The following is a 27,905-nucleotide window of genomic DNA, read 5'->3' as shown; positions in this document are numbered from 1 at the left end:
AACTGGTCTCCGTTTGATCTGTTTCAACTCGTGCACAGAGTCTGAACATAAATGGGGCGCAAAGGGGAAGTGCACGACTCCCAGGTGACCTCTGCTTTCTTAAGGTGTCATTTTTCACCGCAACCATTTGACTTCTCCTTGGAGATCGTCTGAGAATTTGTCACCCGTTTGCTTATGGGTTTGGCCTCCTCTCCTCTCCTTGTGCATTTACATCCACATATAGAGTACCTGCAGTGGTCTGAGTTTTAAAAAACATCTCAATTTGTACTTTTAATTTTAAACCCTAACTGTTTACTCAGTGGGTAACATGTTAATGTATTTCCTCTAATTGTTTCCGGGTATATATTCACATGACATTGGTGCCTTGGAGTAAGTAAAATCTATAGTATGCTGCAATAACATTATTTTCCACATAATTTCTGTTATATACATGTTTACTTTGAAATGTTATTCCGGGCCATTTGAAACATATATCATCTGTGTAAATATATAATAATATTAAGGCAAGGTATAACTGTGTAGAATAGATCCTGAGCGGGGGCACACACTAAAACTACATAATAATGTACACATATTGGCTATAAAATACAAGCAGAGAAATGTAAACATGGACTAAATGACATTTCAGAAACATTCAAATAAAGATTGAACGGCCGTGGGTATGCGAGGATATTAAACTAGAAACTGTATTAGTCACTGCTAATATGTGTTTACCTCATAGAGAGATTCAAAATAAATGTATGGAAAACGGGCTAAGACTCCCACTCCAGCTCGGTAGGTGGCGGTAAAAGCTAGTTGCCAAACGCCAATCAAATCACAAACAAGAAGAAGAAGACGAACCAGGACAAGTTGACAGAAACCTGCTCATGGAGACAGACAGTTTGCTTGAATATGCAAACGCTGAGTTTAAAAAGAAGAATTTCAAACAAGCAGAGGAGTTGTATACTCATTTTATCTCCTCGTGTTTACAGTGCAGGTACTTGGTGTCAGTGAAATTAGCTTCGTAGCTGTAGCCGAACAAGTGTCAGAGTGCGTGGTTTTTGCTATAGCCGCTAGCTGGTGTTCGCTCCGTTTCTTTTATTTACATTCTTTGTCATTTAACTACAGTAAATGTGTCGTTTGTTCACAGAAACTGTGAAGCTGGTGACTTGGCCACTGCCTATAACAATCGCGGACAGATAAAGTACTTCCGGGTGGATTTTCATGAAGCAGTAGAGGATTACACCTCAGCAATACAAGCCAACAGTCACTTTGAAATACCGTTGTACAACAGAGGACTCGTCCATTATAGACTGGGTAAGAATAAATATTCATTATAGAATAGAAGAAAGTACTGATAATCGTCAATTATCGAATCGCCTGGCAATAAAGTACATGACTTCCGCCCATGGTTTTCAGAATAAATGCCTAATTTACAATGCACAATACTTCATTTGATGTTTTTCTTTTTTTATTATTTATTACTGATTCAAAGATATACATTAGCCAGTCAAATTACAGTTGTTTGGCTCAAAGGCCTTAAATTACCTTTAAAAGTCCATTGTGTAAGAATCTATATTGACAGAAATTGGATATACTAATAAAGAGCAAACTGTTTTACAATGTTATGACCATCAAAATCTTATCAAAGGAAATTGATCCTAAAATCCCTTTTGAGCCAAGTTGCTCATAAACGGACATAAAAAACATAACATTTTTTATGTTTGGCCATGATGTTCTGTTAAGACAATTATTTTCTTGCATAAATTGTTATTGCACATTTTTGGAGAAGGGAAGACTGCAAAGATGTGGCAAACAGATTTACAAGTTCCTCAAAAAAGGGTGTTGAGTATTGAAGTGGAGATAAAAACATATACTGAGGGAAGTATAAAGACCTCAGCTGTGATTACTGTTGCAATTTCCCCTTAAACAAATGACACTCCTTAAAAATGCTCAAAATAAAATCTAGAATAATGCTGTATGATGGTGAAGAGTTACTCCGGTGTTTCCCTCCTGAGGACACTAGGTGGAGCTGTGTATTATTCAAAATGGCTTCATGCTGGTGCTATCAAATAGCTTCTTAGGAAACCAGTGCATTAAACATCATAAACTAATACCTATTGTGTCAACAGGCTTTTTCGATGACGCCAAGATGGACTTCCAGCAAGCAGTAAAGCTCAATCCAGAGTTTGAAGATGCCAAAGAGAGTCTGCAACAGACAATTCTGGACCAGCAGCAGAAGACAGACAGGGGATACTGACAATCTCATGAACTCTGAAGCACAAGTGAAAAGATGTCATTATTGAATGTGAAGATACTCTATTAGCTTTCACACAAAATTGTAAAGCACAATTAGGTGACAATCAGACGATGGCTGTAAAAACACAAAATCATTTGCTGTTTGAAGACTCAATAAGAAGCAGACCTCTCATCACCAGCTGTGATGCCAATGAAGGAAGTTTTTTTCTTTAATTTTCCTTTTCTGCACTAACACAAGACTCTTTCAGTTAGAAAAAAATGTATAATAGCCCCATAAAGTACGGTGTAACAATTCTGAAAGGACAGTACAGACTAATAAAGCCAGGTTCAGATGAAACCTTTGTCTTGAAGACACGGAATCGATATTTGTGAGCGTAAACAATCAAGTGGTAACATAGGCATACAGTATTAATGACGAGAAAAGCCTTCTACAAGTTGGTGTGTGGATTTTAATAGGAGGTTGACCACCATTACATTTCCTAGGAGCTTTTGACACTATTATTCTTGAATGATCATAATTATGTGCATATGTTAATACAGGACACAATAAAAGGTTGTATCACACGCTTTGTGCAAATGTCTGTATTTTCCTGTCATTTTAAGGAGGCACAAGTCAAAGTGAGCCACTCTGTGTGCAGCAGGTGTGGAATCACTGATGACCTTCACCTGTGCACTGTGATCAAACGATGTATAAAACAGCTGCTGGTGGCCGTGTGAAGCAGTCAGCCACGTCGCTACAGAGTTGGTTTGTAGGTAAAGGTTGCTGGGGTTTCAGTGCCAATCTCTGACAGTGGTTTGGTTTTTGTAACTCTTTGTTTGGCTGCGGACAGACTTGATATGATGAGGCTTAACAATATGTAAGTTTATCTTTTTCCACTTTTAACTGCTTGTGTATTTTTTTTTTATTATTTTCATTTGTCTTAATGATTTACTTCTCTGTTAAAGTTTGTTGTGGGACTTCACCATGGCTGCGTTAATCATCTTGGCTCAAGCAAGGCCAAGTATGAAGACGAATTCCCAGTCAAGTAAGACTTCCTCTGATTAAATTAACTTCATTTCATCTGAGTTGGTTTGTGTTGTCTGACTAAACTTTTCTTCAAGCAGGCAGTGGTTTAAGGTCAGACTGTGTTGGTAATCTCATGAGGCTGTCCTTAGACGGGGCTCTCGCAGTGGGGAACCAGCTTGAAGTGGACGCTGTCAGTGAGTATAAACCGCTAATTAGCAGCAGATCTGGGTCTTCGCTTGGGAGACGTGATCCCCGTCATGTTGCCTCTCCCCTGCAGATGGCACCCAGCACATTGCATTAACACCCAGCCTGGCTGCTCAGTGTGGATATAGCATGGAGTCTGACCCATGGGGAAACACTAGGATCTACACATCTCTGATGGGCTGCTATGTGGAAAACCAAGTATGCTCTGCTTATGTGACTCTTCTCAGATGCTAATTGTCTAGTAACAAAGCACTTTATAGCACACAGTCATAATGGCATGACTGAAAGTGATGGGCATGAATGTGTACTTTCCAAACACTCTGCAAAAGTGTTTTCATAACTGAACATTACACATCAAATGTGAAAACACTATTGTACCATGTTTCAAATGAAATTATTTAATGAAATCTACCTTTTTCCTCAATTTATAGGAGGACCTTACCTTTAATGTTGGCATGAGGCTGCGTTTGTACAACCAGAGTCCCTCCGATATGTCCAGTCATGATGTGACTCAGACATGCAGCTACTCACGGTGGGCCTCAAGAGAGGTTCTCTGTGACAGGAACTACATGGAAGTAGGTTGCTTTCCACTGGTTGTGGTGCTCTGGTTGTGGTGCTCTTGTAATCTAATCTTAAATATTGTCACAGGTGTCAACCCGCATGGCTACACCTGAGCCTGAAGCTAAAGGACAGGCTCAGGATGTTAAAGAGGACTCGAAGAACAATGCTGTTCAAAGTGTAGGTTATTAAAAGAGAGTCTGCTTCATTTGGTATCTGCTAAAATGTGAGATTAAAAGTCACTTTCTCTCTTGTAGGCATCAGATGCCGCACATGGCATCTGGAAAATGACCTTTTTCACCCCAGAGCCAGTGTCCATGGTGCTGAGGGAGGCTACACAATCTGGTTACGCTGCCAAGTTGACCCCAACCCGCGTGGTTGTGCGAAGCCCGTACAATACAGCTGAGACTTATACTGAGGATGTAAGGAACATGCCAACTTTTTCCCCACTACAGTTATATTCCTGCTCCTTTTCACTGACATCTAGTGCTCTCTTTTAGGTAGCGGGAGTCTCCATGGAGGTTTTCAGGGTGACTGCTTACTACAATACCCCTCATGGTTTGAATGTTGTCAACTTGGCAGCTGCTTGTCCCACAAGTGAGTGTTTAAAGCGGTCTGTGCAGCAGAGATTTTTTTTTTGTGCTGGATCATAAACTCATTTTCATGAACAGGTGGCATCCTCTTTACCGAGGACACAATCTCCTGGTACGTGCCTCGCCGTGTGACGCCCCTGATGGATGGCAGCTTTAAAATCCTAGAATTGCACATGGGCATCAACGGGCAGAGGCTGGAGAAATCTCAGATGGCCACACGTGGGTACACGCTATCTCAAACGGATTTCCACATTGTCATCGAGATCCCCGTGGGCTCGCCTGATGGTTACTACAAGGTTTGTGCATAAATTTAACTATGCAAGACTTTGAGTCACTACTGCCACTTTCATGTTTTATTAAAATGTCATGAATAATTGCAGAGCCATGCCCCAGATTACCAGTACCACATCACCTACAGTGTGGAGCCCATGCTTGATGTACTGTGGAGGGCAGATGACACCCAGGATGATACTAGATACAAGATTTTGTTCCCCATTACCAGTCCTCTGATGCCCAGACCGCCACACTTTAATGATGGTATGTGTCTTTGAGGTGCTGGCAAATGGATGCTTGGGATTTTATTTTTTTTAAAAGGTATAATTTTGCTACTTTGTATTCCACAGACACCATTGCACAAAACAGGATGTTCAGTGTTCTTTTGGGGACCTTTCTTCAGGATGTGGAACTGAAGAATATCACATTTTCCACTGGGGTTCTCACTGTTGAGGAGTGCAATGCCAGAGGCTTTGCTGTCCAGCAGCACAGTTTCCCCAACGGATCAAAGAGCTTCTCTCTGCAAGTGCCTTTTGATGCCGACGTTGTCCTGAAGCATGTATGTAGACTTGACGATGCATGCTCAAATGTTACTTTCGCTGGCGGCATTTGAGTGACTACATCCTGAACTCTTCTTCCTGCAGAATCCTGAGAAGTTGGTGACCGTCTACTTCCTCCCTCTGGTCTTTGGGTTTCTAGTTCAACCTGAGGAAACCCCTTTCGCTCACCCAGTGGATTTGGAGGCTTCTCTACAGGATGTTGGTGAGATGACGTTGATTATGCTCGACCACATCTTGGAATGTGGAAACCCAAGTTTGCACTTAAAAGTTTTTATTCCCCAGTGCTGCCCTTCCTCACTGGCACCTGCGACGAGAAGAACTTTCACATCGTGGTGACGTACGGGAGTCAAGGCCACGGTTTCCAGACACTGGTTGGATATCGGCAGCTGACTCCTGACCTGTCTGTTCTCTACAACGTGAGAAGTAACGAGACCCACAAGAGCATTGTGGTGCCGTACATGGCAAAGGACGTGGCATTTGAGGTAGATGAGGCTGACGGGCACGCAAAGTTTTAAAAATCCATTTGCGCTGGATGACATCACCGTCTGTCTTGCAGCTGTTTACGTCCGACTCACTTCGCGCCAGACTTGACGTCATATTGTGGGATCCAGTCAATGAGTGGACGCTCGGTGATCTCTATCTGTCCTGCAGTTTCCCCTTGATCACCACCAGTAAGATGAGAACTCGAGTGTAATTTCTCACGTTTTTAAATGTGTAAACGCATCTCGTTCACAATTGTCTCTTTACTCCAAGACTGTTACCCAAATGGAACCGTGACCGCTGTGGCTGTGAAGGTGGAATCGGTGCCCAATCTCTCTCCAAGTGCGCTGACTCTGAAGGACCAGTCCTGCAAACCAGTTTTTAGTGACGACCGCTTTGCTTATTTCACTTTCAATGTTGATTCCTGTGGGACCACCCGAATGGTGAGTTATTGGTTGGATACCACTAATCATGTTGATACAGATACCAGTCAAAATGCCAAGGGTTAAATATTAAACTTGTCTCTTCAGTTTTTGGATCACGACATGCTCTACGAGAATGAGATTGGCCTCTATTACGACACTTACAGCAAAGGCACAGCCTACACGTCACCAGTTGATCCCGACTACAGGTAAGGGTCGTCTAATAGTAACCATCTTTTCACCTCCATTCACTTTTTATATTCATCTTTCTCCAAACTGTTGTCCCCAGGCAAACTATTTCTTGCTACTACGTCGTCAACGACACCAAGACCATTGCATTCAACTCTAAACCAATCGGCAAAGAACCGACGGCCGAGATCGGATTGGGACAACTGATGGTGCAGATGAGACTAGCGGAAGGTGGGACGGATTTCTTTTACGGGGCAACTTGTGTTGGCTCACATTCAAACTGTCACTTCTTCTTCCACAGATTCCTTCTACGAATTCTTCTTCCAAGCAGAAGATTATCCAGTGATCAAGTATCTGAGGCAACCTCTTTACTTTGAGGTGGAGCTCATGCACTCTGCTGACCCACAGTTGGAGCTCATCCTAGAGAATTGCTGGGCTACTCTTCATGAAGACAGGACATCGCTGCCCAGTTGGGACATCATTGTGGACAGGTAGTAAAGAATGGGAGTGTGTGTATATACCAGTTTTATGGCAATAAACGACTTGTCTACAGTGGGCAAGGCATTTCCAAGAAGCCCATCCTTTTAGTTTAAATCTAGACTGAACATAATTGCTTTAAGAAATTAAATTACAACTCATTATGGCTTGTAATTAACTTGGAAACCTTTGCATCTGCCTTTTTTTGTTTGACAAACATCTTATTTGCCTTTCTCCACTAGCTGTGGCAACCAAGACGACAGCGACATGACTATCTTCCACCCCGTCGTGAGCGACACCAGAGTTGTCGTCCCATCCCACGTGAAACGCTTCTCAACAAAAATGTTCACCTTCGTTCAAGATGAAGAGGTTCTGAAGGACGAGGTAAAAAATGTGACTCGTGTACCCGCCACAGCACATTAAAACTGCATTTAACCCCCCTGCATGTAAAAATCTATGCCCCCCCCACAGATCTACGTCCACTGCGATGCACTGATTTGTGACACAAGCAACCGAGCAGATGGCGCCTGCAGAGGCCAGTGCGCACATCCAGGCATGAATCCCTCTGGACACCAGAGGGTGAAAGTAAAAAGAGGTAAGCATGTTTAAAATGAGTTGGCATGACACTTAATCTAACCCTGGATTTAAATTTTATTTTGTCTTAATTCCAGAGCAAAGACGCACGGACTTGAGCCACCAAAGGCAAATCTCTTCCGGGCCCATTTACCTGTTAACCCCCTAACTCAAACTGCAATAAATGTTTCTTAAACTATACTGCCCAGGTTTTTCCCTCCTTGTCTTGTAAATGGTATACATTAGTCAATTTCTCAATCACTGACTTGATCAATACGACACTGGTATGCTGATAAAACGCTTTTACAGCTGCAAATGGTTCTAATGTTGGATTCTATAAATATGACTTCAGTTTAGAGATTTCTGCACAACTCCATCTATGGGGTGGACTAAGATTCAGAAGGTGTGCATTGGAAACTAATATTCTGGTAAATGTATAATCCAGACCAACATGGCAATGACACTGTGTGGATGTCTGGATTATCAGGAATAAAGGGCTTGTGAAATGGTGTGGTCAGAAGGCAGGACATGGTCAGGCAAATCTCACCTTGAACTGGAGATTTGGACAAGGATGTCTTCTACAGGATGACTGTAGATGTCTTGTCAGTTCTGTTACAGACCATAGTAACTATATCAGACACACCTTGATTGTATGCTTGTAACAGACATGTTACTGAATTGATGGTTCAGTGTGCAGACACTTCAGACTGGACATGGCTTGGACCTTTTTTACAATGAGTACATTACACTGTACCCATCTGTCCAAGTGGGTGATTTATGGCAACAGTACTGCAGTTTATACATTGTCTCCTCACAGGTCAAATTATGTGTACAATGTCCAGTCCAACTGAACATATACATGCAGGAATAATCCGACTGCATCGCATTGTCCAGGTATGTTAGTCTGACTAAGACTAGGCTTTTTTTTTTTTTTTTTTTTTTTTTTTTTTTTTTTTTTTTTTTTTTTTTTCCAGACTAATGTTTGACATTAAGAACTTAACTATTGTCTTGGACTGACTGAAATCAGACTTGACATGTCAACATGGACACAAATCCTGTAATCAAGGTTGAAGTGACTGCTGCAGTCGTGTAACTTCAACCCATCAGCTCCACACTGGGTTTCACTGTAGAGGGGTGTTTTGTTTTCATGTCTGTGGTGACAGTATGTTTTTACATTGCAACTGGAGGGAATGTGGAAGCATAATGCCGCATTCACACCAAAAACGTAATCATTCTTGCTGGCATTCAAATGGGATTTGATTGGTCGGACATTGAAAGACTTGCCTAGTTTCGTCTTATCTTTTGTTCTTGTAATGATAGCTCATTATTTTCCATTTCAATTGTATATGTGGTGTCATCAGTGATGTCAGTTTGTTTGCAATGTACCACACTAAGGCCTTGTCACATTTAAATGAACATGAATGCAACAACTAGTCAATTGGAGACTGAAAAAGAGAAATCCTAGTCATGGTGTTCTGAAGGTCCAGCAGTGTGTTAAGGTCACTACAGTTGCACTGACCTCCAATAACATTATCATACATGGAAGGAAACACCTTTGTAGTAAGATGTGACCTGTTGGGCACAAGGAATGCAAAACATTTCCAGAAGGGGGTTCGAGTTTGATCGTGTGCTGCCTCAAATCAGCAGTTGCCATGGTTACTGTTAGTTGGCAGCAGCTTCAGGTTAGCGGGAGGAGGTCATGGTCAGTCGTGCTACAATGGCTACAACCACAACACTGGCCCGTCTGCAGGACGGCACCCAGGGGGCGTGGTTAAATCTTTTATTCCACCTTTGCTTTCGAGGGTCGAGATTGCGATCAATATTGGATTTAAGACCAAGATTGTGACGACCCTATGGAATGCAGCAGGGCAGCAATCTCTAGGTTAAGGAATTAACCCTGTCTCTCAGAAATATGAGTGAGGTGAGGTACCGAAAGAAAGCACTTGGAATCTGGACCTGGAGATGACATTTCAGGAAACTCTGCAGGTGTGAGCAAAGTCTGAGTGGTATCAGGTCTAGCAGTGTTTTGGCAACAGAAGTTACACAGTGGAGCTTTAATATTGCAGTGCAGTGCGTTTAAATTCTCTGGACAATGTTCTCTAGAAAGTGTTCTAACCAAACAATTTTGATCAACTCATGACTTTCCTTTAAGTCTGGCATTTTTTGTATTTACTAAGCACTTTTTTCTTAGTGCTTAGTAAATACACTACATTATATCAATGTGTATAGGTCACATCAAGGCTTTACAAAATAGCCAAGCAAACCTGGAACTTTGATACGTTTCCAAATATCATCAGATTTAAAAATGTTTTACTTTTTTGCTCAGGTGCGTTTACACCTGGTGATGCATTGAAAATGGAAAAAAAAAGATGTAAGACACTACATTTAATTTCCCAGAGGGAACCTCCTAAAGCAGGGGTGTCAAACTCATTTTTGTTCAGGGGCCACATACAGCACAATTTGATCTCAAGTGGGCCGGACCAGTCAAATAATAGCATAATAACCTATGACCAACAAGAACTTCATTTTTACAAAACATGACATTTCTTGAGAACTATAAGTGCAATTTCAACAATACCATGCCTAAATTTACTATTTACACATCACACTGAATCTATAAAGGCACAAACATTTAGTCACAGGTATCTGGAAGTGAAAAATATTGCATTTGACATTACGTTTAGATTGTAGTGTGAAATCTTAAATTCATCCTGTGGGCCGGATTGGACCCTCTGGCGGGCTGGTTCTGGCCCCCGGGCCGTATGTTTGACACCCCTGTCCTAAAGGGATTAATAAAGACAGCCTCTGTATATGCACTTTTATCATAATGGATACAATGCAGTGTACTAAGTTTTAAATCTATTACATGTAGATACATTTTTTTTAACATGGAAGCAGGGGGTGAACTGGGTGTGCTGCGATATAATGGACATCAGTGTAGATAGTAATCACTGTAAGAAAAGACTGTCCAACAGTAAGAAAAAGTGGCAGGTATAGATTTTATTAGGCAAGTTATTCCCCCCTCCTATTTTTGCTGGCAGACATTCCACCCCCCCCAACTTTAAGATCATCATTCACTCAAATATCAGTGACATCATGGGCTTTCATATCAAAAACCTTGGGACAAAAATTCTCCACCACTTGTTTGAAGAAAAACAACACAAAACGTCAAGTCTTGTAAAAATGTTTTATTACGATCTTGTTAGCTTACAACTATGGGTCCAACTGACGCGTGTGTGGAACTGTGTACATCGGAAACAGCTCGTCTTTGACCTGTGGAGGAAGAGATGCAGGACAAAAGTCATTTTCAAATCAAAAACAATTACAAATTTATCTAAAATCTAATAAAACCACCAGGGTTATCATTGGTGCGCCACGTAGTGCTTACAAGGTTTTATGACGTGATAGTTTGTCGGCACTTAATGGTGTTATAACAAAATTAAAATTTGGTTGCAGCTATTGCATTATTAAAATGACTTAGATTATTGCATTTACTTAATTTGCATCATATACATGCTTTTATTCTGAAGTTTACATCATTCCTTATCAAAACAAGCACTTTTACTTTGAAAGTCTGAAATATCACAAATATTTGAACTGCAATATCATGAAATAGTGTGTGTTGCTATTTAATGGTTGTTTATTTTCTTCTGTTTTTTCCTAGAATGGCCTGTTGACCAGACTAGATGATTGGAGTTTGACGTCCCCGACTTACACATTTTCCTGGACGAGTTAAATCATCATTATGTCCCAATTTCGAGGAAAACTGACAATCAAGTACGACAGTGTGTGAGATTGTGGAGGCTTCAAATGAGAGTTCACGTTCACTGCCACTCGGTCCTACCTTTTATCCCGCTTCCCTGGTTTGAACACCGACTGGCGCAAACGCCACCCAGTGGATTTCTGGCGTCACAGATCACAACGTCACAGTGGACGAAGAGCTGAATGATAAAAATTTGATTTACGTCAATGACATTTACATACGTTATTTAATATGCTGAATCATGACTACGCAGAAAAAGTACCTGATCATTCAAGTTGTCTTCATCTTCAGCGAAGGCAAACGTCTGAACCTCGAAGCGTTTGAAGTGAGCGGGGTACTGAACTCTGGCGTCCATCCCAACGGGATGAAAGACCACCTGATTGGGATCGACTGCATTTGCACCCCTGGAACAGAAGAGTTTTTTTTAAAAAACTGACACATTTCCACCGAGCGGTCACCTCTCACTCTCTCACCCATCAATGAGGAGGTTCCATCTGGGCTTGGACGTCCTGTCTTCATTCAGGGTCGCCCAGCAGTTCTCCACCTCCAGTGACACTCTGGGATTTGTGGCATTCAGCTCAATCTCGAAATAGAGCGGCTGCTGCAAGTACTTCACGACAGGGTAGTCCTCGGCTCGGTGAAACTCGCTGTACGAGTCGTCTGTGAGGGAGAGAGGACACTGTGACCTGCCTCGCTTGGTCGTTAAAACCCAAGGGAACACAAAGTTCTGTGTACACACAGACGCGAATCGCTCCAACTTTATGTGCGTCGTCCCACTTGACCGTGAGATGATGCTTCAGTGACCTTTATATCCAAACATAATTACTTATTCAGGATCTGCAAGATTTAAATTTAGTGGACACTTTGACTTTAGAGACGTCCAAGCTATACTTTACAACTCTCCTAAAAAGACAGAAACGGCACAGGACAAGACCGGTCCCACATATTTATGAGCCTTTGAAACAATTCAGAATATGAAGATCATGCTTTAGGATAGCGAGTGTTCAGAGGAGTTTTACCCAAAGCGAGCCTCATCGCAACTCGCAGCTCTCCGTTTGCATTTTCGGCGTACGGTTCGCTCCTGCGAGGTCTGGTGTGGAACGCTACGGCGTGAGTCGTGTTGATGTCGTAGTAGCAGGAAATCTTCAGTCTGTGGACCAGACACACGACTCATTAAAGTGGACACATCGCATCTTCCACTGGGACATTTAAGTCCATCTTAGTTTGCCAGTTACGTCTCGTTTTGTCCAACCAAAAGTCTAATTGCAAAAAACAAAAAAAAGGAAGACACTTACTCATATGCAGGCTCTTCTGTTTTCGCCGTTTCAAGTTCGTCTGGCAGAGAGATTTCGTTTTCATACAGCATCACATTTGGAAAAAACTAAAAAAAAGGGAAAAAAAAACAAATGACTTTTGTTTGATGCCAACAGTTTACATCTATACACACACACACACTCTGAGGTGAGATACTGTACCTTCCTGGTGGTCCCACAGGAGTCTCCGGTGAAGACAAAGTAAGCGTAACGGTCGTCGCTGTAGGACGGACCACAGCTGGAGTCTCGGAGCGTGAGCTGACCGGTGCTCAGACTGGGAACCGACTCTAGTTTCACAGCCAGAGCCGTCATTGTTCCGTTCGGAAAACATTCTGCGGGAGAACGATCGGTTACCGCGTGTTGTGGCTTTATGTCCACGAGGAACATTTGTCTAGAAACAAACCAGTGAGTGTGGAAGCAAAGTCGCACGCCAAAGCAAACTCTTTGATGTTTCTGTTGGTTCCCGGGATCCTCAGGGTCACGTCCAGTCGGCTCCTGATGGACATTGGCTCCACAGCCTGACCAAGCCACAATAATTAACAAAACTTAAGTTGTGGGACATAAAACTATGTGTACGATGCAAACCAATTCTGACCTCGAAGGCGGCGTCGTCGGCTGAAAACGGCACCACAAAACTCATGTGCGTGTCGTTCTCCATGTAACTGTACTGCCGAGCCAGACTCGGGGTCAACAGCCGCTTCCCCACGACGGTCTGAAAGTCGAAGCCCTGGGAGCCGTGTTTCACGAGGACGTAGAAGTTTTCATAGTCGCACACGCCAGAGATGGAGGGAGCAGCTAAAGGAGGGGGAGGGAAATTTAAAAAAAAAGACTTTACAACTCTATCAGTAAATGAAGGCACCTTCTCGTCTGCCGTTTTTTTAAAATCACACATACATTATAGCTGAAAACAGACCTATGTCGAACACTTTAGCTTCCAGAGAGGCAGAGAGAGAAAATGGCGCAAACTCTGGCAGCACCAGCAGGCCAAAGGTCAGGCGAAGGACGTTCACAGTAAACAATGTTCCCTTCTGTTGAGAAAACGGACGAATGAGCAACCAAAACTTTTCCCTCCTTCATGCAACCTTAGGGTTCTTTTGTGACTTCTCATCCGTGTTGATGCATATGCAGTGAAATGTCATAATTAGCCATCATTTTTACCAATATTCCTCAGTTTGGCAGAAAATCCAGAAAAGGCTGATGTACTTTATAATCATGACCAAAATAAATGGCGTAATGTAGAGTGACTAAAATGCAGTTAGTGACATCCTAGGCTGTGTTAGACTTTCAAAATAAATCTCATGTAGTACATGGAAAATTTTGCATTTTAGCATCATCATTATTATAAAAAGGACATTTACTTAGACTTTTCTCAAAGTTGCATGAAGGTTAAGGAACAACTTCTTCCAAATCTCCCCAAGTTGAAGTAACAGCTCACCATTTGTTGCACCACAGGGTCTGTGAAGGGCACTTGGAGCGAGAAGACCTTCACGCTGCCGTTGGGGGAGATGTGCTCCAGGATGTTAAAACCTCTGGCGAGGCACTCTTCGACTGTCAGCACCTGAGTGTTGACGGTGACGTTCATGAGAGCCACGTCCGAGCCAAAAGGCCCCAGCATCACTTTAAACACCCGCTCATCTGGGACCGTGTCTGTGGAGACATGAGAATTGAAAAAAAAAACAACGTGGAAGGGCAACATTTATTTAATAAATCAAAGAGTGGCGATGACAAGACTCACTGTCGATAACTTGCAGAGTTTGAGGCTGCAGCGGCGTGGTGATGGGGAAGAGGACTTTGTATCTTGTGACGTCGCGAGTGGCGTCCTCGCTCCAGAGCAACTCAAGCATCGGCTCGATTGTGTAGGATGTGTGATACTGGTCATCCTTGACGTGACTCTGCCAAAAAACAAAATCTCTAATATTTATTGATCTTTGAAACGTGGGCCTGAATGGTGATCACCTGAGGACGTAAAAGTCTTTCAATGACCTTATAGAGCAGTGTCTCACAAAGTGTCAAACCCCTGGTGGACTGTCACAGTACTGCAGGTGGACTGGGTGAAGTTATAAATAAGCTTTATAACTTTCTTTTTTGCAATTAAAGCTTCCATTTTTGATTAGTTTGAGATAAACTTGCCATTTGCAAGCAGCAACATCCTCACAAAATATAGAGTAAACAAAGCTCAGCACTGACATTTCCTCACCTTTTTCCAGGCAAACCACTTCCTGCATTTTCTTTTTAAGTTAATAAAACTTCACATTTTACAATAAGATACACAGAAATGATGATTTCTGCCAGTTGGTGAAATCTTAATAGCTGAAAAAGCCAGTTTTTCAGAGAACAAAAGCAAACACTTTGGCATGGCAGGAACAAAAACACCCTTCCAATTAAGAGTAAGAAAGCTCTAGTAGGAGCACGAGCAAAGACTGAACAGCCATCATGTGACAATACAAATGTTTCAAATGACCTTTTTATCTCCTATATTATTATAGACTGGACATGCATGAATCATTTTTTAGTGCCACTGACCTTGAAGTGGCCGCCGGCGGCCCCTATAGGGATTTCCATGATGACGTGTACGTTATTGATGGTCAGGCTGTATTTTCTGGCAGCCATCTCTGCAGCGTCCACTCTCTGGCCGTCGACGCCCATGTGCGCTTCCAGCAGTGTCACCTGCTCGGAGGACGTGAGCGGGCCAATGTGCTGGGGCAGGTACCAGGTGATTGTGTTTGGAGTGAAGAAAACACTGGCTGTACACACAAGTGAATAAACCCAGTTACATGGATACAAATAGTCACTAGAAAATGTCCCATTTTGAGATCTAGACGACATTATACTGAGACAAAGAGTCATGTGTATGCTTTTGTCACCCCTGCTTTTTCCTCTTCTTACCGTCAGATGGACAGGCCGCTGTCGCATTGATCCGAGTCACCAGCCATTTCTTTTCAAAGACCGTAGAGGTTTTCAGCACCGTCATTGGCAGCCCGCCTATCTGCATGGTGAAAATGCTTAACTATTATTATTATCATCATCATCATCATCATCATCATCATCATCATCATCATTGTTGTTATAATAAAAGGCCAATGCAAGGGATAATATAAAGCTGAAAAGATTTGGATAATTTAAGACAATGGGGTTGCCAGACTAAGTAATCCATATTTCTTTTTTTTAAAGGGCAGATTGATAACATCATGTGATCAAAATTCAATAGGCTGCAGGTACAAGAAAGCAATCAGTCATCAAGTGGGCCTCGAGTAATTTACCCAGAACCCCGGGATGGTTGAGGTGACAAACTGGGCTCATTCTCAGTTGAATTCAGTGAAGCACGTTCCAACTCACTGCCTGGGAGAACGTTTCAGTTGCAGTCTTGGAGCTTCGCAGCACCAGCCTTGTCAGAGTGTTTCCAATCCCATAACCTCTTCTCTGAGCCTCCGTCACAGTCATGGTCGTCTCCTCCTCGGGAGTGAAGAACACGATGGAGGCCATTCTGAACCCAGCGTCTAAGGGCTCTTTCTGTCACACAAATAATAGAGAAATGCATGGAATACACACACAAGCGTCCAGATTATTGAGCGGGACAGAATGAGCTGGTCTGACCTCTGCAGGTTGCTGAGCGTTAGGAGACTTAGAGTTGGAACTTGACATGGACTTCGCAGGCAGGGCATAATCATCGGGAGCTGTCCTCTCTACAGACACCTGAAGGAAGGGAGGACACTGTATCTTATAATCCATCTCTCTCTCTCTCTCTCTCTCTCTCCCTCCCTCCCTCTTCTACAGTGACATCAAAATGCTTCATAAAGCCACTCATCATCAAAAGACTGGAACACGACCCCAGTGTCCCGTCCTTCTGCGATCACTTGCCTCCATATAATTACGGTCACAGACGATTTCCCTGGAGCTCCAGTCAGAGTAGGGACAGGTTTCCTCCACATGGTACAGCTCGTCCGCAGCCATTTGGTTCCCATGCAGTCGAAGGTTTAATGTTGTGGTGAAAGCGTCGTCCTATAAAACAAACCAACAAACTCAAAACTAAATTGAGACATGCATGTCACGTCAACTTGATTTCCAGAGCACATTTAAAAACAACCAAAGTGCTTTACTGATTTAATATCAATAATAATAATCTATATAAATTAGGGAAAAAAAATAGAATAGTAAAAACTACATAGAATCCTAAGATGAAGGCTAAGGAGGAGAGGTGGGTCTTTAAAAATAGTTTAAAATGTTCAATGGTGGAGGTTGATTTCATTTCCATGGGTAACCCGCTACAGAAAAGGCCTGATCGCCCCAGGCTCTAACATCTAAAAACAGCCCGTTATCAGAGCTCAGTGTGGGGTGTGAGGAAAAATAAGTCCTTAGAGGCAAGACGGTACCAAACCATTGAGATTTTAAAAACCAATAGGCCAGTGGAGAGAGGAACAATACAGTGATGTGGTCTCTCTTCTTTTTTTGTCCCCCTGTTAAAAGGCAAACGGCAGAGTTCTGGACCAGAGAATTACAATAATCCAGCTGAGATGTTACAAAAGCGTGCATCTCTAGCACACACACGGCGTCTACAGTGCTTTTTGTATTTACCACAATTTGGGCAAAACAGTTGTGAAGGGAGGCATAAATCATGGCGCTGCCCCGCTGATCTGCCTTGATGCTGAAGCCACACTGACTCGCCAAGCGTGGCGTGAGAAGGATGGTGGAGTTGTCTGAGGAGTCAGATTTAAACAAGGAGTCACGTTGAGGACAAACAGAGATGGCGTCAAAAAAAAAAAAAAGAAGAAAGAAGTCTATTTACTCAGGACTACAGCAACTTCAAGAAGCTTCCCTCTGAGTGGACCCATATCCACACGCATGATGTTCCCCAGGCATGATGTGACAATATCTGAGACCGAAAAGAGAATTTATTTAAGATTAAAGGGTGAAAAATATGAACTGTGTTCAGAAAAAAGAAAGGGATACAGACTTACTCCTTGGTGAAGTCTTTTGAGCTGCAGTGTTTACAGCCACTGCTATTAGAAGAACAAACCACCTGCAAGAGATTTAATCCGTGTTTGTAAAATGGGAATCTTTGACCAAAGAGAAATGGACTGGAACTCAAAACACACAAACCTTGATTTAAATAAACAGGCCATGGCTCAAGAGGCGTGACACTGTTAACCTAAGAGCGTGTGAGTGTGTTTTTGTTCTATAAATGAAGCTTGTGGAGTGGAAAGAGAGGCAGAGAGGGAGGTTACTGCTGAGCAAAAAGCAGTCACACACAGGTGGATCCCATCACGGCCTGATGGGGGGATAATGGGGCCGGACTGAACTGCAGCCACTTTGACAGGTCACGGCAGCAGCATCACAGGTGTCAATCATCACAGGAACGACCGGCCGAGGTCCATTTAGCTCCTCTGGGTTCAGGACGCGTCCTGGCTCCTCGTCACGTTGTCTTAACTCGTGTTAACTGAACGTAGCCCTCGCTAATGTGATTAGTATCACCTGTGCTTTTACTGTCACGCCGTTTTGATTTTATTTGCGTGTAAAAACACACAATTACCTGCAATATTCACACCTGTGCTACGAGCTAAACACATGGCTACACATAAGAAGACCTCTTGTGACCAGTAAGTGTAAAATATACTAATATGCTAAAATGGAATAACTATAAACACATAAATTATATAGTGGGTCCCATAAAGGACCGTCATCATGTCTTTATCATTAAAACAAGGTGCAAAACAAACCTGTGTGCAAATGACAACACAGATAATTCAAATTAAAAAACAAAACAAGCAGTGAGAGTACAAAACCTTCCACTTACCTTACATAAAGTAATGATCCCAGTGTATGCGCATACACAGCAAATGTAAACTGTCCGTGTTCAGTAACAACACACATTAAATGTAATAAAATTCACCATGTGGGTACTCTTTTTGTAGGTTATTGCGCTGCTGGTCTGGCAACCCGAGAGCAGTGACAGTGACAGTGTGCAACAAACTTTGTGTCAAAGGTGCACAAAATGTGTGGTTTTCTTGCCCCGGTGAGATGTGAAAATGTCAGGTTCATTTAAAGAGCAAAAGCTGCAGAGATAAAGTCAACGACACGCCGGTGCTCAGGGGGATGAAAGAGAAGCTTCGACAAATTCCCAGTGTGTGTTTTTTATTGCGGTGATAAAAAAGACAGAGGGCACAACTATATGGGCTGTGGCACAGAAACCGTGCAATCACCGAAATTGTGATTGACTATTACGACCGGACAACTCATGTGTGAATAAGATTAAGATTATCATATTTGCACAAATATTCCACTCATATTCCTGTGTACGTGTTACAATACACAGTGTGATCATGACTCCTGTCCACGTCAATGGGACATTTGAATCATAATAAGATCAGAGCATTCCACATAATCCAATTACTGTTATTGCGACAATGACTTTACTTAGATTAAATTGATCGGAAAATTCAGGTTAATTGGACACTCTAGACCAAAAGTGTCAAAATCAAGGCCCGGGGGCCACATCCGGCCCACAATACAATTGTAACGGCCCTTGAGATTATAGCCACATTTTCATTTTCATTTCATTTGAGGACAGAGATATCGTTTCCTTTCTGCATGGAGTTTGCATGTTGTCCCCGTGTGTGCTTGGGTTTTCTCCGGCTTCCTCCCACAGTCCAAAAATATGGAGATTAGGTCAAACTGGACACTCTAAATTGGACTGTAGGTGTGAGTGCGAGAGTGAATGGTTGTTTGTCTCTATATACTGTATGTGGCCCTGTGATGGACTGGCCTTTCGCTCTATGTCAGCTGAGATTGGCACAGCGTCTCCGTCAGTTTGTCTCTGTGTGAGCTGGAAATGACTTCTTTTATGTCCCCTAAGAGGAAAAAGCAGTTAAAAATGGACAGATTGTGATATGTTTTCTATCTAAATGTGGCTGCTGCACTTTTAGAATAAAGAATTAAAATAATGCTACCAGAAAGAATAGAGGATTTCACTCCTCTGCACCATTTGCTATTGTTGTGGCCGTTTGATCGTGCGTTGTCTTTTGAGTTTGTTTGCGGTGCGTGCATATTTCAGTGCAAATTTAAAAAATGCAGTTTACATTACACTGTGTATTGTAAGTCCATTTTCTTACACGGCAACAAATTTACAAGCACCCTCTGTAATGAAACACAGCTCAAACACTGTGTCACAGTTGAGTCTGGCTCTGACAGTGGAATGAATACAGAGAGTGTTTTTCTTTTCCTTTTTTTTATTTTTTAACTTACTTACTTACTTGACTCTTTATCCTCTTTCAGCTTGGAGACAAACTGTGGTTCAGAGCCTTAAGTCAGAAGCCATGTTTTTTAAACCTTAAAATAAAAAAAAACAAGCTTCCTCTGGGGACACGATAGGCTTGTCACAGGCATTACACAACTCTGTCATATCAGAGAAGGGCTTTCCTTCATCCGTGCAGCCTCCCTCTCCTCCCTCTCCTCCTCTCCTCCTCTCTTGCCCCTCCCTGTTCCCTGTATAAGGGAACAAACTGCTGCCGCGCTGCTGTCCCGCCTCCAGCTCTCCTCGTCCTGCCCGTGAAGCTGCATCTCCACTCACTCTCCCCTCCACTGACCTGCTGTTCTGCGGCGTGCATGTGAAAAAGAAAGAGCAACCCAAAAAAAACCAACAACAACCAACTAAAAACTAAAGCAGCTGGATAAAAGTTATTTTCATGGAAAGAAAGGCTCCAAGTACAGGTAAGGCTGCAGCTTTACATTCTCCATTCAGTTTCAGTGATTTTACAAGTAACAGAATAACAATGACGATATGGTTAGCGTTCGGTGGGGAAAATACGATGCCAGATGTTGGGTTCGCAAAAGCACCGTTGTTGATCTTAACCAGAGGAGATAAGGAAATGTACACACAGTCTTTGTACTAATAACGCGCGCGGGGGTCAGTGTCAACTTGTTGCCTCTCATTTCCTCCGAGTTAGTTTAGTCCACTTTGTAATTTGATTCTTGTGGTGATAATCCTGTTCTGTTGAGAAGTGACAGCACCTCACGCCTCCTCACTCACTCCAGCACAAGCCATTTCCTGTGTGTGCTGTATTGATTTTCTTCTCTTCAGAGGACTAATGTGTTCTACAAACAGTGCTGTCAAATACGTCTTGATAGACATTTATCCACTTCGGCGTGCAGCCCACAGTCCTGACTGCACAAGCCTGCGAGGCACTTCCATTGATTTGCTTTTTGCTTTTTTTGTCATTAACGTCTCTGTATGTGTCATCAGGACCATGGGATATGGGCAAATCCTCCACCGCCGTGACACCGAGGAGGACCAGGTCCACCTCAACGTCGGCGGAGTGCGGCATAAGGTGGATCCGGACATGCTGCTCCGCTTCCCTCACACGCGCCTAGCTCGTCTCCTCTGCTGTCAGAGTGAGGCGGCGATCCTGGAGCTGTGCGACGACTACAGCCCGGCCGAGAGGGAGTACTACTTCGACAGGAATCCCAGGGTTTTCCTCTGCGTGCTCAACTTCTACCACACTGGACGTATTCACATGATGGAGGAGCTGTGCGTTTTCTCCTTCACCCAGGAGATTGAGTACTGGGGCATCCAGGAGCGGCACCTGAGCCCGTGCTGTAGCAACTGGTACCACGAGAGGAAGGAGTACATCGAGGACAGAGACTGGGACATCAGGAGTGACGACCAGCAGCAGCCGAGCTTTGACTCGTCCTTGGAGGAGCTCTCTGCTCTTGATAAAGATCTCGCTAAGTTCAAAGGAGCCTGGTGTGCGGAACTGAGGAGCTACATTTGGCTCAGGCTGGAGGATCCAGGTCATTCCAGAGCCTCAAAGGTAATTGCCGTGGCCTCCCTCAGTGTGGTCTTGACCTCCATTGTTGCCATGTGCGTCCACAGCATGCCTGAGTTTCAGCAGGTGGATGAAAACGACAAGCCCATCGAGGACCGCGTCATCGCCGTCCTGGAGGAGATCTGCATCGCATTCTTTTCCGCTGAGTTTGTCATCAGGCTGATTGTTGCACCCTCCCGCAGGAAGTTCCTCGGAAACCCGTTAAATATCATCGACGCTGCTTCCATTTTGCCGTTTTATGCCACTTTAGCCCTGGAGACGGCCGACAAGGAGGCCGCCGAGGAGAACGAGGACTTAGAGAATGTAGGGAAAGTGGTGCAGGTTCTGCGGCTCATGAGAGTGCTCCGAATTCTCAAACTGGCTCGTCACTCCGTCGGGTTGCGAGCACTGGGCGCCACCGTCCGCCACAGCTACCACGAGGTGGGCCTCCTCCTTCTCTTCCTCTCAGTCGGGATCTCCATCTTCTCTGCTCTTATCTACTTTGCAGAGAAGGATGAGCAGGACACAGATTTGGGGACCATCCCCTCGGGCTGGTGGTGGGCGACAATCACCTTGACGACGGTCGGTTACGGTGACACCTGCCCAGTTACAATCGCAGGGAAGATGGTGGCCACACTGAGCATCATCTGTGGCCTGTTAGTGGTGGCCCTGCCCATCACTATCATTTTTAATAAGTTTTCAAAGTACTATCAGCGAAACAAAGCCATGGAGGGACAATGTATCACCAAGCCTCAGAGACTGGACCCGGAGCTCCCTTATTACAACATCAGGGACTTGTTCACGGACGGTGTGATCCCCTTCATTGGGGGCATCACCTTCAGGAACAGTGAGAGCAGTGCAGGGGACGAAACAGACGCCTCCAGTCTCCAGGACATTGAGTTGTACGATAATGACACTTCTGAAAATGGGACGGAAAAATGAGATCCCCTTATGAGCGAAAGTCACCCCGTGCCTCTCAGGGCAGAGCGCTCCATCACTGACCCTGCCTTCTTACACTGTCTTCCTGCAGAGAAACATTGTGGCCACGATTTTCCTCTTCTTCTTCTTCTTCTTCTTCTTCTCGTCTCTTCTTTTCTTGTATTTTCCTTACAAGGGAAATGCTCGGGACATATACAGCCTCGCTAAAAGTTATTTGAAAACTTGCTCACAGGTTTGAAAGTCCATTTTCTGCTTGAGGGAACTGCAGTGGTGCATGTAGAGGGCCATAATGTGAATGTTTTTAAAAAGGAAATTCAAAAAAATAATGCGCTGTATTGATTTGACAGTTCAGGCCGAGAGAGAAAAATCTCAAATGACGACAAAAGCGGTTTGATGTTTGATGTTGTGGATCTTTAAATTGGCTGATTTTGCATGAGTTACGGCAAAATGTGTCTTTGACAGAGAATGACATCAGTAGTTGTGAAGAATTATGCAACGTCATTTGACGCTGGCGAAGAGAGGCCACGTGTTGCCAAGGCCTGGATTATGCCAGGTTGTTGTAAAGAGCAAAACATTTGTCATAGTAGACAACCATGTTGGCATGCTGGGTGATTCCTGGGGAGAAACTGATGTGGACCTGAAATAAACTCTGGAAAAAAATGTGTCACATAATATGAAGTTGTATTACTCACGTAGACGTGGTTTTCAAATCCAGGTTCTCAACAAGACAGTAGCATGTAAACCACTCTAAATAAGCAAAAATCTGAATAAAACGTGGAGGATTCCAATATTAAAGAGACAATGTAGACATGTTTAAGTCCTAAAGGACAACAGACACATCTTGTGTCCCTGAGCAGTTCCTGCTTGGTCACTATTGAGACATTATTAAGACACAGCAGTAGGAAGATCAACATTAAAGGTCCAGTCTGTTAGAAAGGGAGGACTCAGGGAAACTACGGTGGCCTTCGCAGACCAGGAAAGATGCCGTTCGTCTTTGTTTGCTTTGTGAGTTTCTGCGTCCGTTTGGTCACCTGTAGAAAAACAAGACGGCGGCCTCTGTAAAGTACATATAAAGGGCTAATCCAATGAAAAACAAACAATTTACATGTTTAAAGCATATACACTTACATTAACGTACTTAAGTATGGTAGTATTTTCAATTTCAGCCAAAAAAATGATCTTTTTCAGCTTTAATCAATAGATTATAACATCCCAGACTATGCTTTGTATGAATGGAAACAGAGACAAAGGAAAATGCAATTAGCAACTTGTGGAAATATCACAATCGAAATAATTCAGACTCCATTCAATAGTCTTGTCTTTGGTGATGAAATGCCAATGTAAAGAAAGAAGAAATTCAGTCTTCTTCTTCTCACCATTGATTTCCTGCCTCGTGTGATCATGTGCGGTTGGACGAGCGGCCGTCTGTTGACCAGAAGCGTCCTTTCATACAACTACTCCATCAATTGCACCTGAAACCATTTATTATTTATTTTTTTCCGTTATCTAGTGGCTGAAACTCAGTTAAGGACACGGACATAAGTGAGGACTTGAGGGTTTCTTTTCTGTGCAGATATGCAGTTCTCACTTTACAGATGGTTGTGTTAAGATTTGCCTGAAGAGATAAGCCGATTCTCTCTCTTTGTTAATAGTAGTGAAGGAGTTTCGATCACTGGGCGAAAGCTTCAGGTGTACATTTTGTCCGAGATCAGCTTAATCTGCACTTTCTCTTTCTTTCTTTCAGGTCAGGCACCATTAATCGTAGTGTCAATACCAGATCACTGGTGAAGAGAAGCATTGGTTTTCAGTAAGAGGTCCGCTTGGTATACGTCCGTGTTGACACTATACACAATTAAGTTCAGTTGCCTCGTATGTGAAAAGTGACTCCGGCTTTTTCCTCTTTAAAGTGTTTACAAAGTTTGTGAATCACTGCAGTAACAGAATCAACCGAGGTATTGAGGAGCAGAGCCTGAGGCGTTCATGCATTTAAGTGCAAACAAAATTGTAAAATAAACTATTACCGCTGCTATGGGAAGATAAGTGATCATAACTGCTGCTATGTATATACATATATGTAGACTTTGACCTGTGTTGTTGCCATAAATATACATAAACAGCTAAAAGACCATTTTAACCGTAGTGGGTGAGGATAGCATCTGTGCTATCAGCCTCTTCACTTAAATTGTAATCTTTGTTGGGTGAAGTGGATTTAAATATGCTGTCACTTTGCTGGTCCTTTTAAATAATTGATAACTTTTTCTTGCTGCCTCACCGTCCACCTACCTCTCTGTGCCATCTGTGTTACTTGCTGACAGAGTGACAGAGTGTCAGTGCCTGATGTCACAGCATCAAATAAACAACAAACAAACAAAAAAAGTATAAAATAAGTTCTTACATCACTGGGACTTTTGACAAGGACACGGAGCAGCGAGGCAGTGGAGAATGTAGTGAGTTCAGGTTTTTTTTAGTGCACGTACCTGCCCATGTGACCTGCCCCTGACCTCTGGTCCCCTTTTAACAGCAATTCTCACTGTCCTCATATACACTAATGTGCAGAATAATTTTATGTTCAAAAAATGCACTGTATCGTATCGCATTGCATCTTTTATCGTATCTTATCTTATCTGAGCTTATAGCATCGCATCTTATCTTATCTTTTATTGCATTGCATCTTTTATTGTATCGTATAGTATCGTATCATATCTTTTATCACATCTTTTATCTTTTATCTTATCCTACCTTATACTATCTTATCTTACAACAGCATTAAATGCTCTATGGTTTTTACTAACATAAAAACACAAGGCACTGAATAAAACATAGGACACAAAAAAGCGTAACTGTAAATTTAGTACATTTCTAATAATAAAAACTATATTTTACGAACGTAGACAGGGAAAAAGACAAAACAAAATTGAAAGAGCACACAACTAATTCACATGCATCCCCTTTCATTCATTTCATATTTGAGCTGAAGGTTGGTGTCGTAAATTATGGCAAAAAGAGAACCAGGATCACCACAGCAGAGAAAAGTGACTCACAAGAGGATAAAACAATTTTGGATTAAATATATTATGTGAAGAAAAAATAATATTGATCTTGATGTATTTTACTGCAGGAGGCTCCAGGACGTTATAATTCATTTTTGCCGATGAAAAAAAGAAAAAAAGAGCATGATTTAAGGCCACCATTACAACCGAACACAGTTTCTAGAGCAGCTGCAGTAAAGTCAGCACAGTATTAGTCACTAATACTGACACTTCTGTCATCTCTTTTGAAATACCACCTGGGCTGTTTGCAGTTTAAATTCCTGTAATACTACACAACATGGAAACACACCTGTTAATGTGTTGTCATTTCCATGTTTTGGGTGATTTCAGTACACACAAGACAACTCATAAAGTGGCACCTGGTGTGGTTTTCCTACGCTGTAACCCATCTACTCCGAGGTTTGATGTCCTCCCATATGGTCTTCTGCAAACGTGGTTGTCACAAGTGGTTAATGGAAATAAAAAAAAAAATAATCCGCCGTTAATCAGCAGTTTCTAAAACACGTCTGGCACCAACCACCGCGCAACATTCAAAGTCACTTTTCTTCTCTGTTCTGATTCTCAGTTCTGTTCACAGGTCTGTGTGAGCACTAAGGGTTAAAAAGCAGTTGAACAGGTGTACCTAATAAAGTGACACAGGATGTAAAGAAACAATTACTTGTAAAGGTCACGAGAGTAATGCAGCACAAATGTCACTGTTCCAGAAATGACTTTTTTTAAATTATTTTTTTATCAAACTTACCCTTAAGCCTTTTGTGTGTGTGTGTGTGCGTGTGTGTGTGTGTGTGTGTGTGTGTTAAAGTGAAACAACCTTCATTTTGAAAAAGTGAGGTGACACTGGACATTTGTGCTGACTCGTGTGCTCAATGCTGATCTGGAATGAGTCGCCAGTGTGCAGAGCAGAGACAGCGGAGTCTCCCCTCCTGCAGTATATTGTCAGGAGGGGACGTTTCTGCAGCGTCTGCTGGACATTAATATTAAACAGATGTCACTGCAGAGAGGGAGGGAGCTGCCGAGATGTGGCACGCTCTCCATTTGAGAGCGTTTCGTTCCCTCGCAGATACTTTGTACTTTATTTAATCTTCCCTTGGAAAAACTCCCTGACATTTGTTTTCAGGTGTGAACTTGGGCAGCGGAGTGCGTGAAGCCTCGGGGGAAGGAAAAGCCTCTGTAAACCTCACATGGAAGGAAAAGGTCACTGCGTACGGATGATGAACGAGCACCAGAGACTTTGATGTTGTGTTAACTTCTCCTGCAGCTGGTCGCACCTGCTTTATGTAATGTTAACTCTTCATTTTGGGTCGTAACACACAGACAACCTTCCGGTATTTTTAAATATTTATGCACAAATATCGCCAAGTTTGACTCTGTTGCTTTCGAAACAAACATAAATGTAATGTTAGTTGTTCGTAACAAATGAGGTGTTTCGATTAAAGAGGTTTCTGTTCAGTCCCAACACTATTCTTTCCATTGTTTTAGATATGTTGTGGATATAAAATATATAGAATATAGAGTCTTTTAGAGACCCAGTCCTGCTAGTCAAGAGAATAATAGGGGAACAATTTGAAACACATATGGTGATGTGTAATGTGTAGAAAGTTACGTGTAAACAAACTAATAAAACTAACTTCAACTTGCAAGCAAAATTAACTCATCAGCAGAGTTTTATGGAATGTGGTTGACATTATTAGAGACGGAGACAAAAAAAAATCCTTTTTTTGCTTTTGATTGGGCAAAAAAGACATTTGAGTCTCGACATGATATTCCAACTTTATTCTCGTAATTTCGATTTAAGATTCAACATGTCCAGATGAACCTCAGCTGAATCACTTTACGTTATTGATATTTTAAAACCTCGATGTGGCAAGATTAGAGTCGATATGTTGAGATTTGGCCCTAATACTAACACTAATTTGATGAATAGGGTATTAAATATAAGTGTAAGCTTGGAAGACTTTTAACAAAGATTACCCTTCAGGTTAAAAAAAACATTACGTTAATGACACTAAAGAACTTTAAGAAGAACTTTATTTTGAAGTTGTTCTGCTACAAAATGAAACCCCGAGGTTTCTCTGTGGAATCAGTCTTGCTAATGCAAAAGCTGTTAACTTTACATTTACAATTTGCTTTCGCATGGATTTATGATCATTATGCGGCGAAATCAATGCACAATTATGAAAACTTGTATGTGGGAGAAATTTGTGGTTGTGAAGTGAAACAGCGCCACGGGCTCGGACATCCGTCAAGATAATGACGGCGCTCCGGGGAGAAAACACTTGTTCCTGCTGTTGTACAAAGTCAATGAGCCGTGGCGATGAGTCGTGATGTCGCTCTGAGGGAAAAAAGAGCGAGTGGAGGTGTTTTTACTTTTTCCCTAAACCAAAAATTTTACAAACTCCCAACATGGGAGAAACTGTTTTGATATTTCCAGTAGCTTCTGTGGCTAATCTGTCATGTTTTGATCTGAGC

General features: G+C 42.5%; 4 protein-coding genes across 4 annotated transcripts; 3 read left to right on the top strand and 1 right to left on the bottom strand.

The window, feature by feature from the left end:
* Positions 1 to 820: 820 nt before the first annotated feature.
* On the top strand, positions 821 to 2,802 carry ttc32 (tetratricopeptide repeat domain 32). The gene is made up of 3 exons (XM_044049941.1): positions 821 to 976; positions 1,130 to 1,296; positions 2,112 to 2,802. The coding sequence occupies exons 1-3, from the start codon at positions 867 to 869 to the stop codon at positions 2,237 to 2,239; spliced, it is 405 nt and encodes a 134-aa protein (XP_043905876.1). The 5' UTR covers positions 821 to 866; the 3' UTR covers positions 2,240 to 2,802.
* A 58-nt stretch (positions 2,803 to 2,860) lies between these two features.
* LOC122784606 lies at positions 2,861 to 7,774 on the top strand. The gene is made up of 21 exons (XM_044049940.1): positions 2,861 to 3,095; positions 3,184 to 3,263; positions 3,343 to 3,438; positions 3,522 to 3,646; positions 3,880 to 4,023; positions 4,097 to 4,186; positions 4,264 to 4,428; positions 4,507 to 4,603; positions 4,678 to 4,895; positions 4,980 to 5,136; positions 5,223 to 5,431; positions 5,517 to 5,634; positions 5,715 to 5,914; positions 5,989 to 6,103; positions 6,186 to 6,355; positions 6,443 to 6,543; positions 6,624 to 6,754; positions 6,825 to 7,014; positions 7,243 to 7,384; positions 7,472 to 7,595; positions 7,672 to 7,774. Exons 1-21 carry the CDS (start codon positions 3,076 to 3,078, stop codon positions 7,740 to 7,742), a joined length of 2,763 nt encoding a protein of 920 aa, XP_043905875.1. The 5' UTR covers positions 2,861 to 3,075; the 3' UTR covers positions 7,743 to 7,774.
* Positions 7,775 to 10,746: 2,972 nt separating this feature from the next.
* LOC122783705 lies at positions 10,747 to 17,967 on the bottom strand. The gene is made up of 21 exons (XM_044048500.1): positions 17,747 to 17,967; positions 17,605 to 17,666; positions 17,433 to 17,519; positions 17,222 to 17,343; positions 16,508 to 16,648; positions 16,244 to 16,342; positions 15,986 to 16,159; positions 15,536 to 15,635; positions 15,173 to 15,393; positions 14,385 to 14,541; positions 14,085 to 14,296; positions 13,563 to 13,677; positions 13,245 to 13,444; positions 13,053 to 13,167; positions 12,812 to 12,981; positions 12,632 to 12,717; positions 12,356 to 12,486; positions 11,810 to 11,996; positions 11,599 to 11,740; positions 11,418 to 11,514; positions 10,747 to 10,846 (listed from the first exon to the last, which is right to left on the bottom strand). The coding sequence occupies exons 1-21, from the start codon at positions 17,767 to 17,769 to the stop codon at positions 10,776 to 10,778; spliced, it is 2,712 nt and encodes a 903-aa protein (XP_043904435.1). The 5' UTR covers positions 17,770 to 17,967; the 3' UTR covers positions 10,747 to 10,775.
* A 2,215-nt stretch (positions 17,968 to 20,182) lies between these two features.
* LOC122783706 (potassium voltage-gated channel subfamily S member 3-like) lies at positions 20,183 to 23,282 on the top strand. Its single transcript, XM_044048501.1, has 2 exons — positions 20,183 to 20,353; positions 20,886 to 23,282. The coding sequence occupies exon 2, from the start codon at positions 20,890 to 20,892 to the stop codon at positions 22,387 to 22,389; it is 1,500 nt and encodes a 499-aa protein (XP_043904436.1). The 5' UTR covers positions 20,183 to 20,353; positions 20,886 to 20,889; the 3' UTR covers positions 22,390 to 23,282.
* The last annotated feature ends 4,623 nt before the right edge of the window (positions 23,283 to 27,905 follow it).

This window comes from Solea senegalensis, linkage group LG17 (assembly GCF_019176455.1).
Source record: "Solea senegalensis isolate Sse05_10M linkage group LG17, IFAPA_SoseM_1, whole genome shotgun sequence".
Taxonomy (NCBI): Eukaryota; Metazoa; Chordata; class Actinopteri; order Pleuronectiformes; family Soleidae; genus Solea; species Solea senegalensis.
The sequence above is the reverse complement of the archived record's forward strand: the minus strand, read 5'-3'. Positions and strand labels throughout refer to the sequence as shown.

Excerpts from the sequence above, each read along its gene's own strand:
- LOC122783706 (XM_044048501.1), top strand. The coding sequence starts at position 20,890 with ATGGGATATGGGCAAATCCTCCACCGCCGTGACACCGAGGAGGACCAG.
- ttc32 (XM_044049941.1), top strand. The coding sequence starts at position 867 with ATGGAGACAGACAGTTTGCTTGAATATGCAAACGCTGAGTTTAAAAAG. Across the intron at positions 977-1,129 it reads TCCTCGTGTTTACAGTGCAG|AAACTGTGAAGCTGGTGACT; the intron begins GTACTTGGTGTC and ends GTTTGTTCACAG. Across the intron at positions 1,297-2,111 it reads ACTCGTCCATTATAGACTGG|GCTTTTTCGATGACGCCAAG; the intron begins GTAAGAATAAAT and ends TTGTGTCAACAG.
- LOC122783705 (XM_044048500.1), bottom strand. The coding sequence starts at position 17,769 with ATGGCCTGTTTATTTAAATCAAG. Across the intron at positions 14,297-14,384 it reads AACTCTGCAAGTTATCGACA|ACACGGTCCCAGATGAGCGG; the intron begins GTGAGTCTTGTC and ends ATGTCTCCACAG. Across the intron at positions 12,718-12,811 it reads CCTGTGGGACCACCAGGAAG|TTTTTTCCAAATGTGATGCT; the intron begins GTACAGTATCTC and ends CCTTTTTTTTAG.
- LOC122784606 (XM_044049940.1), top strand. The coding sequence starts at position 3,076 with ATGATGAGGCTTAACAATAT. Across the intron at positions 4,604-4,677 it reads GGCAGCTGCTTGTCCCACAA|GTGGCATCCTCTTTACCGAG; the intron begins GTGAGTGTTTAA and ends TTTCATGAACAG. Across the intron at positions 6,544-6,623 it reads CCAGTTGATCCCGACTACAG|GCAAACTATTTCTTGCTACT; the intron begins GTAAGGGTCGTC and ends TGTTGTCCCCAG.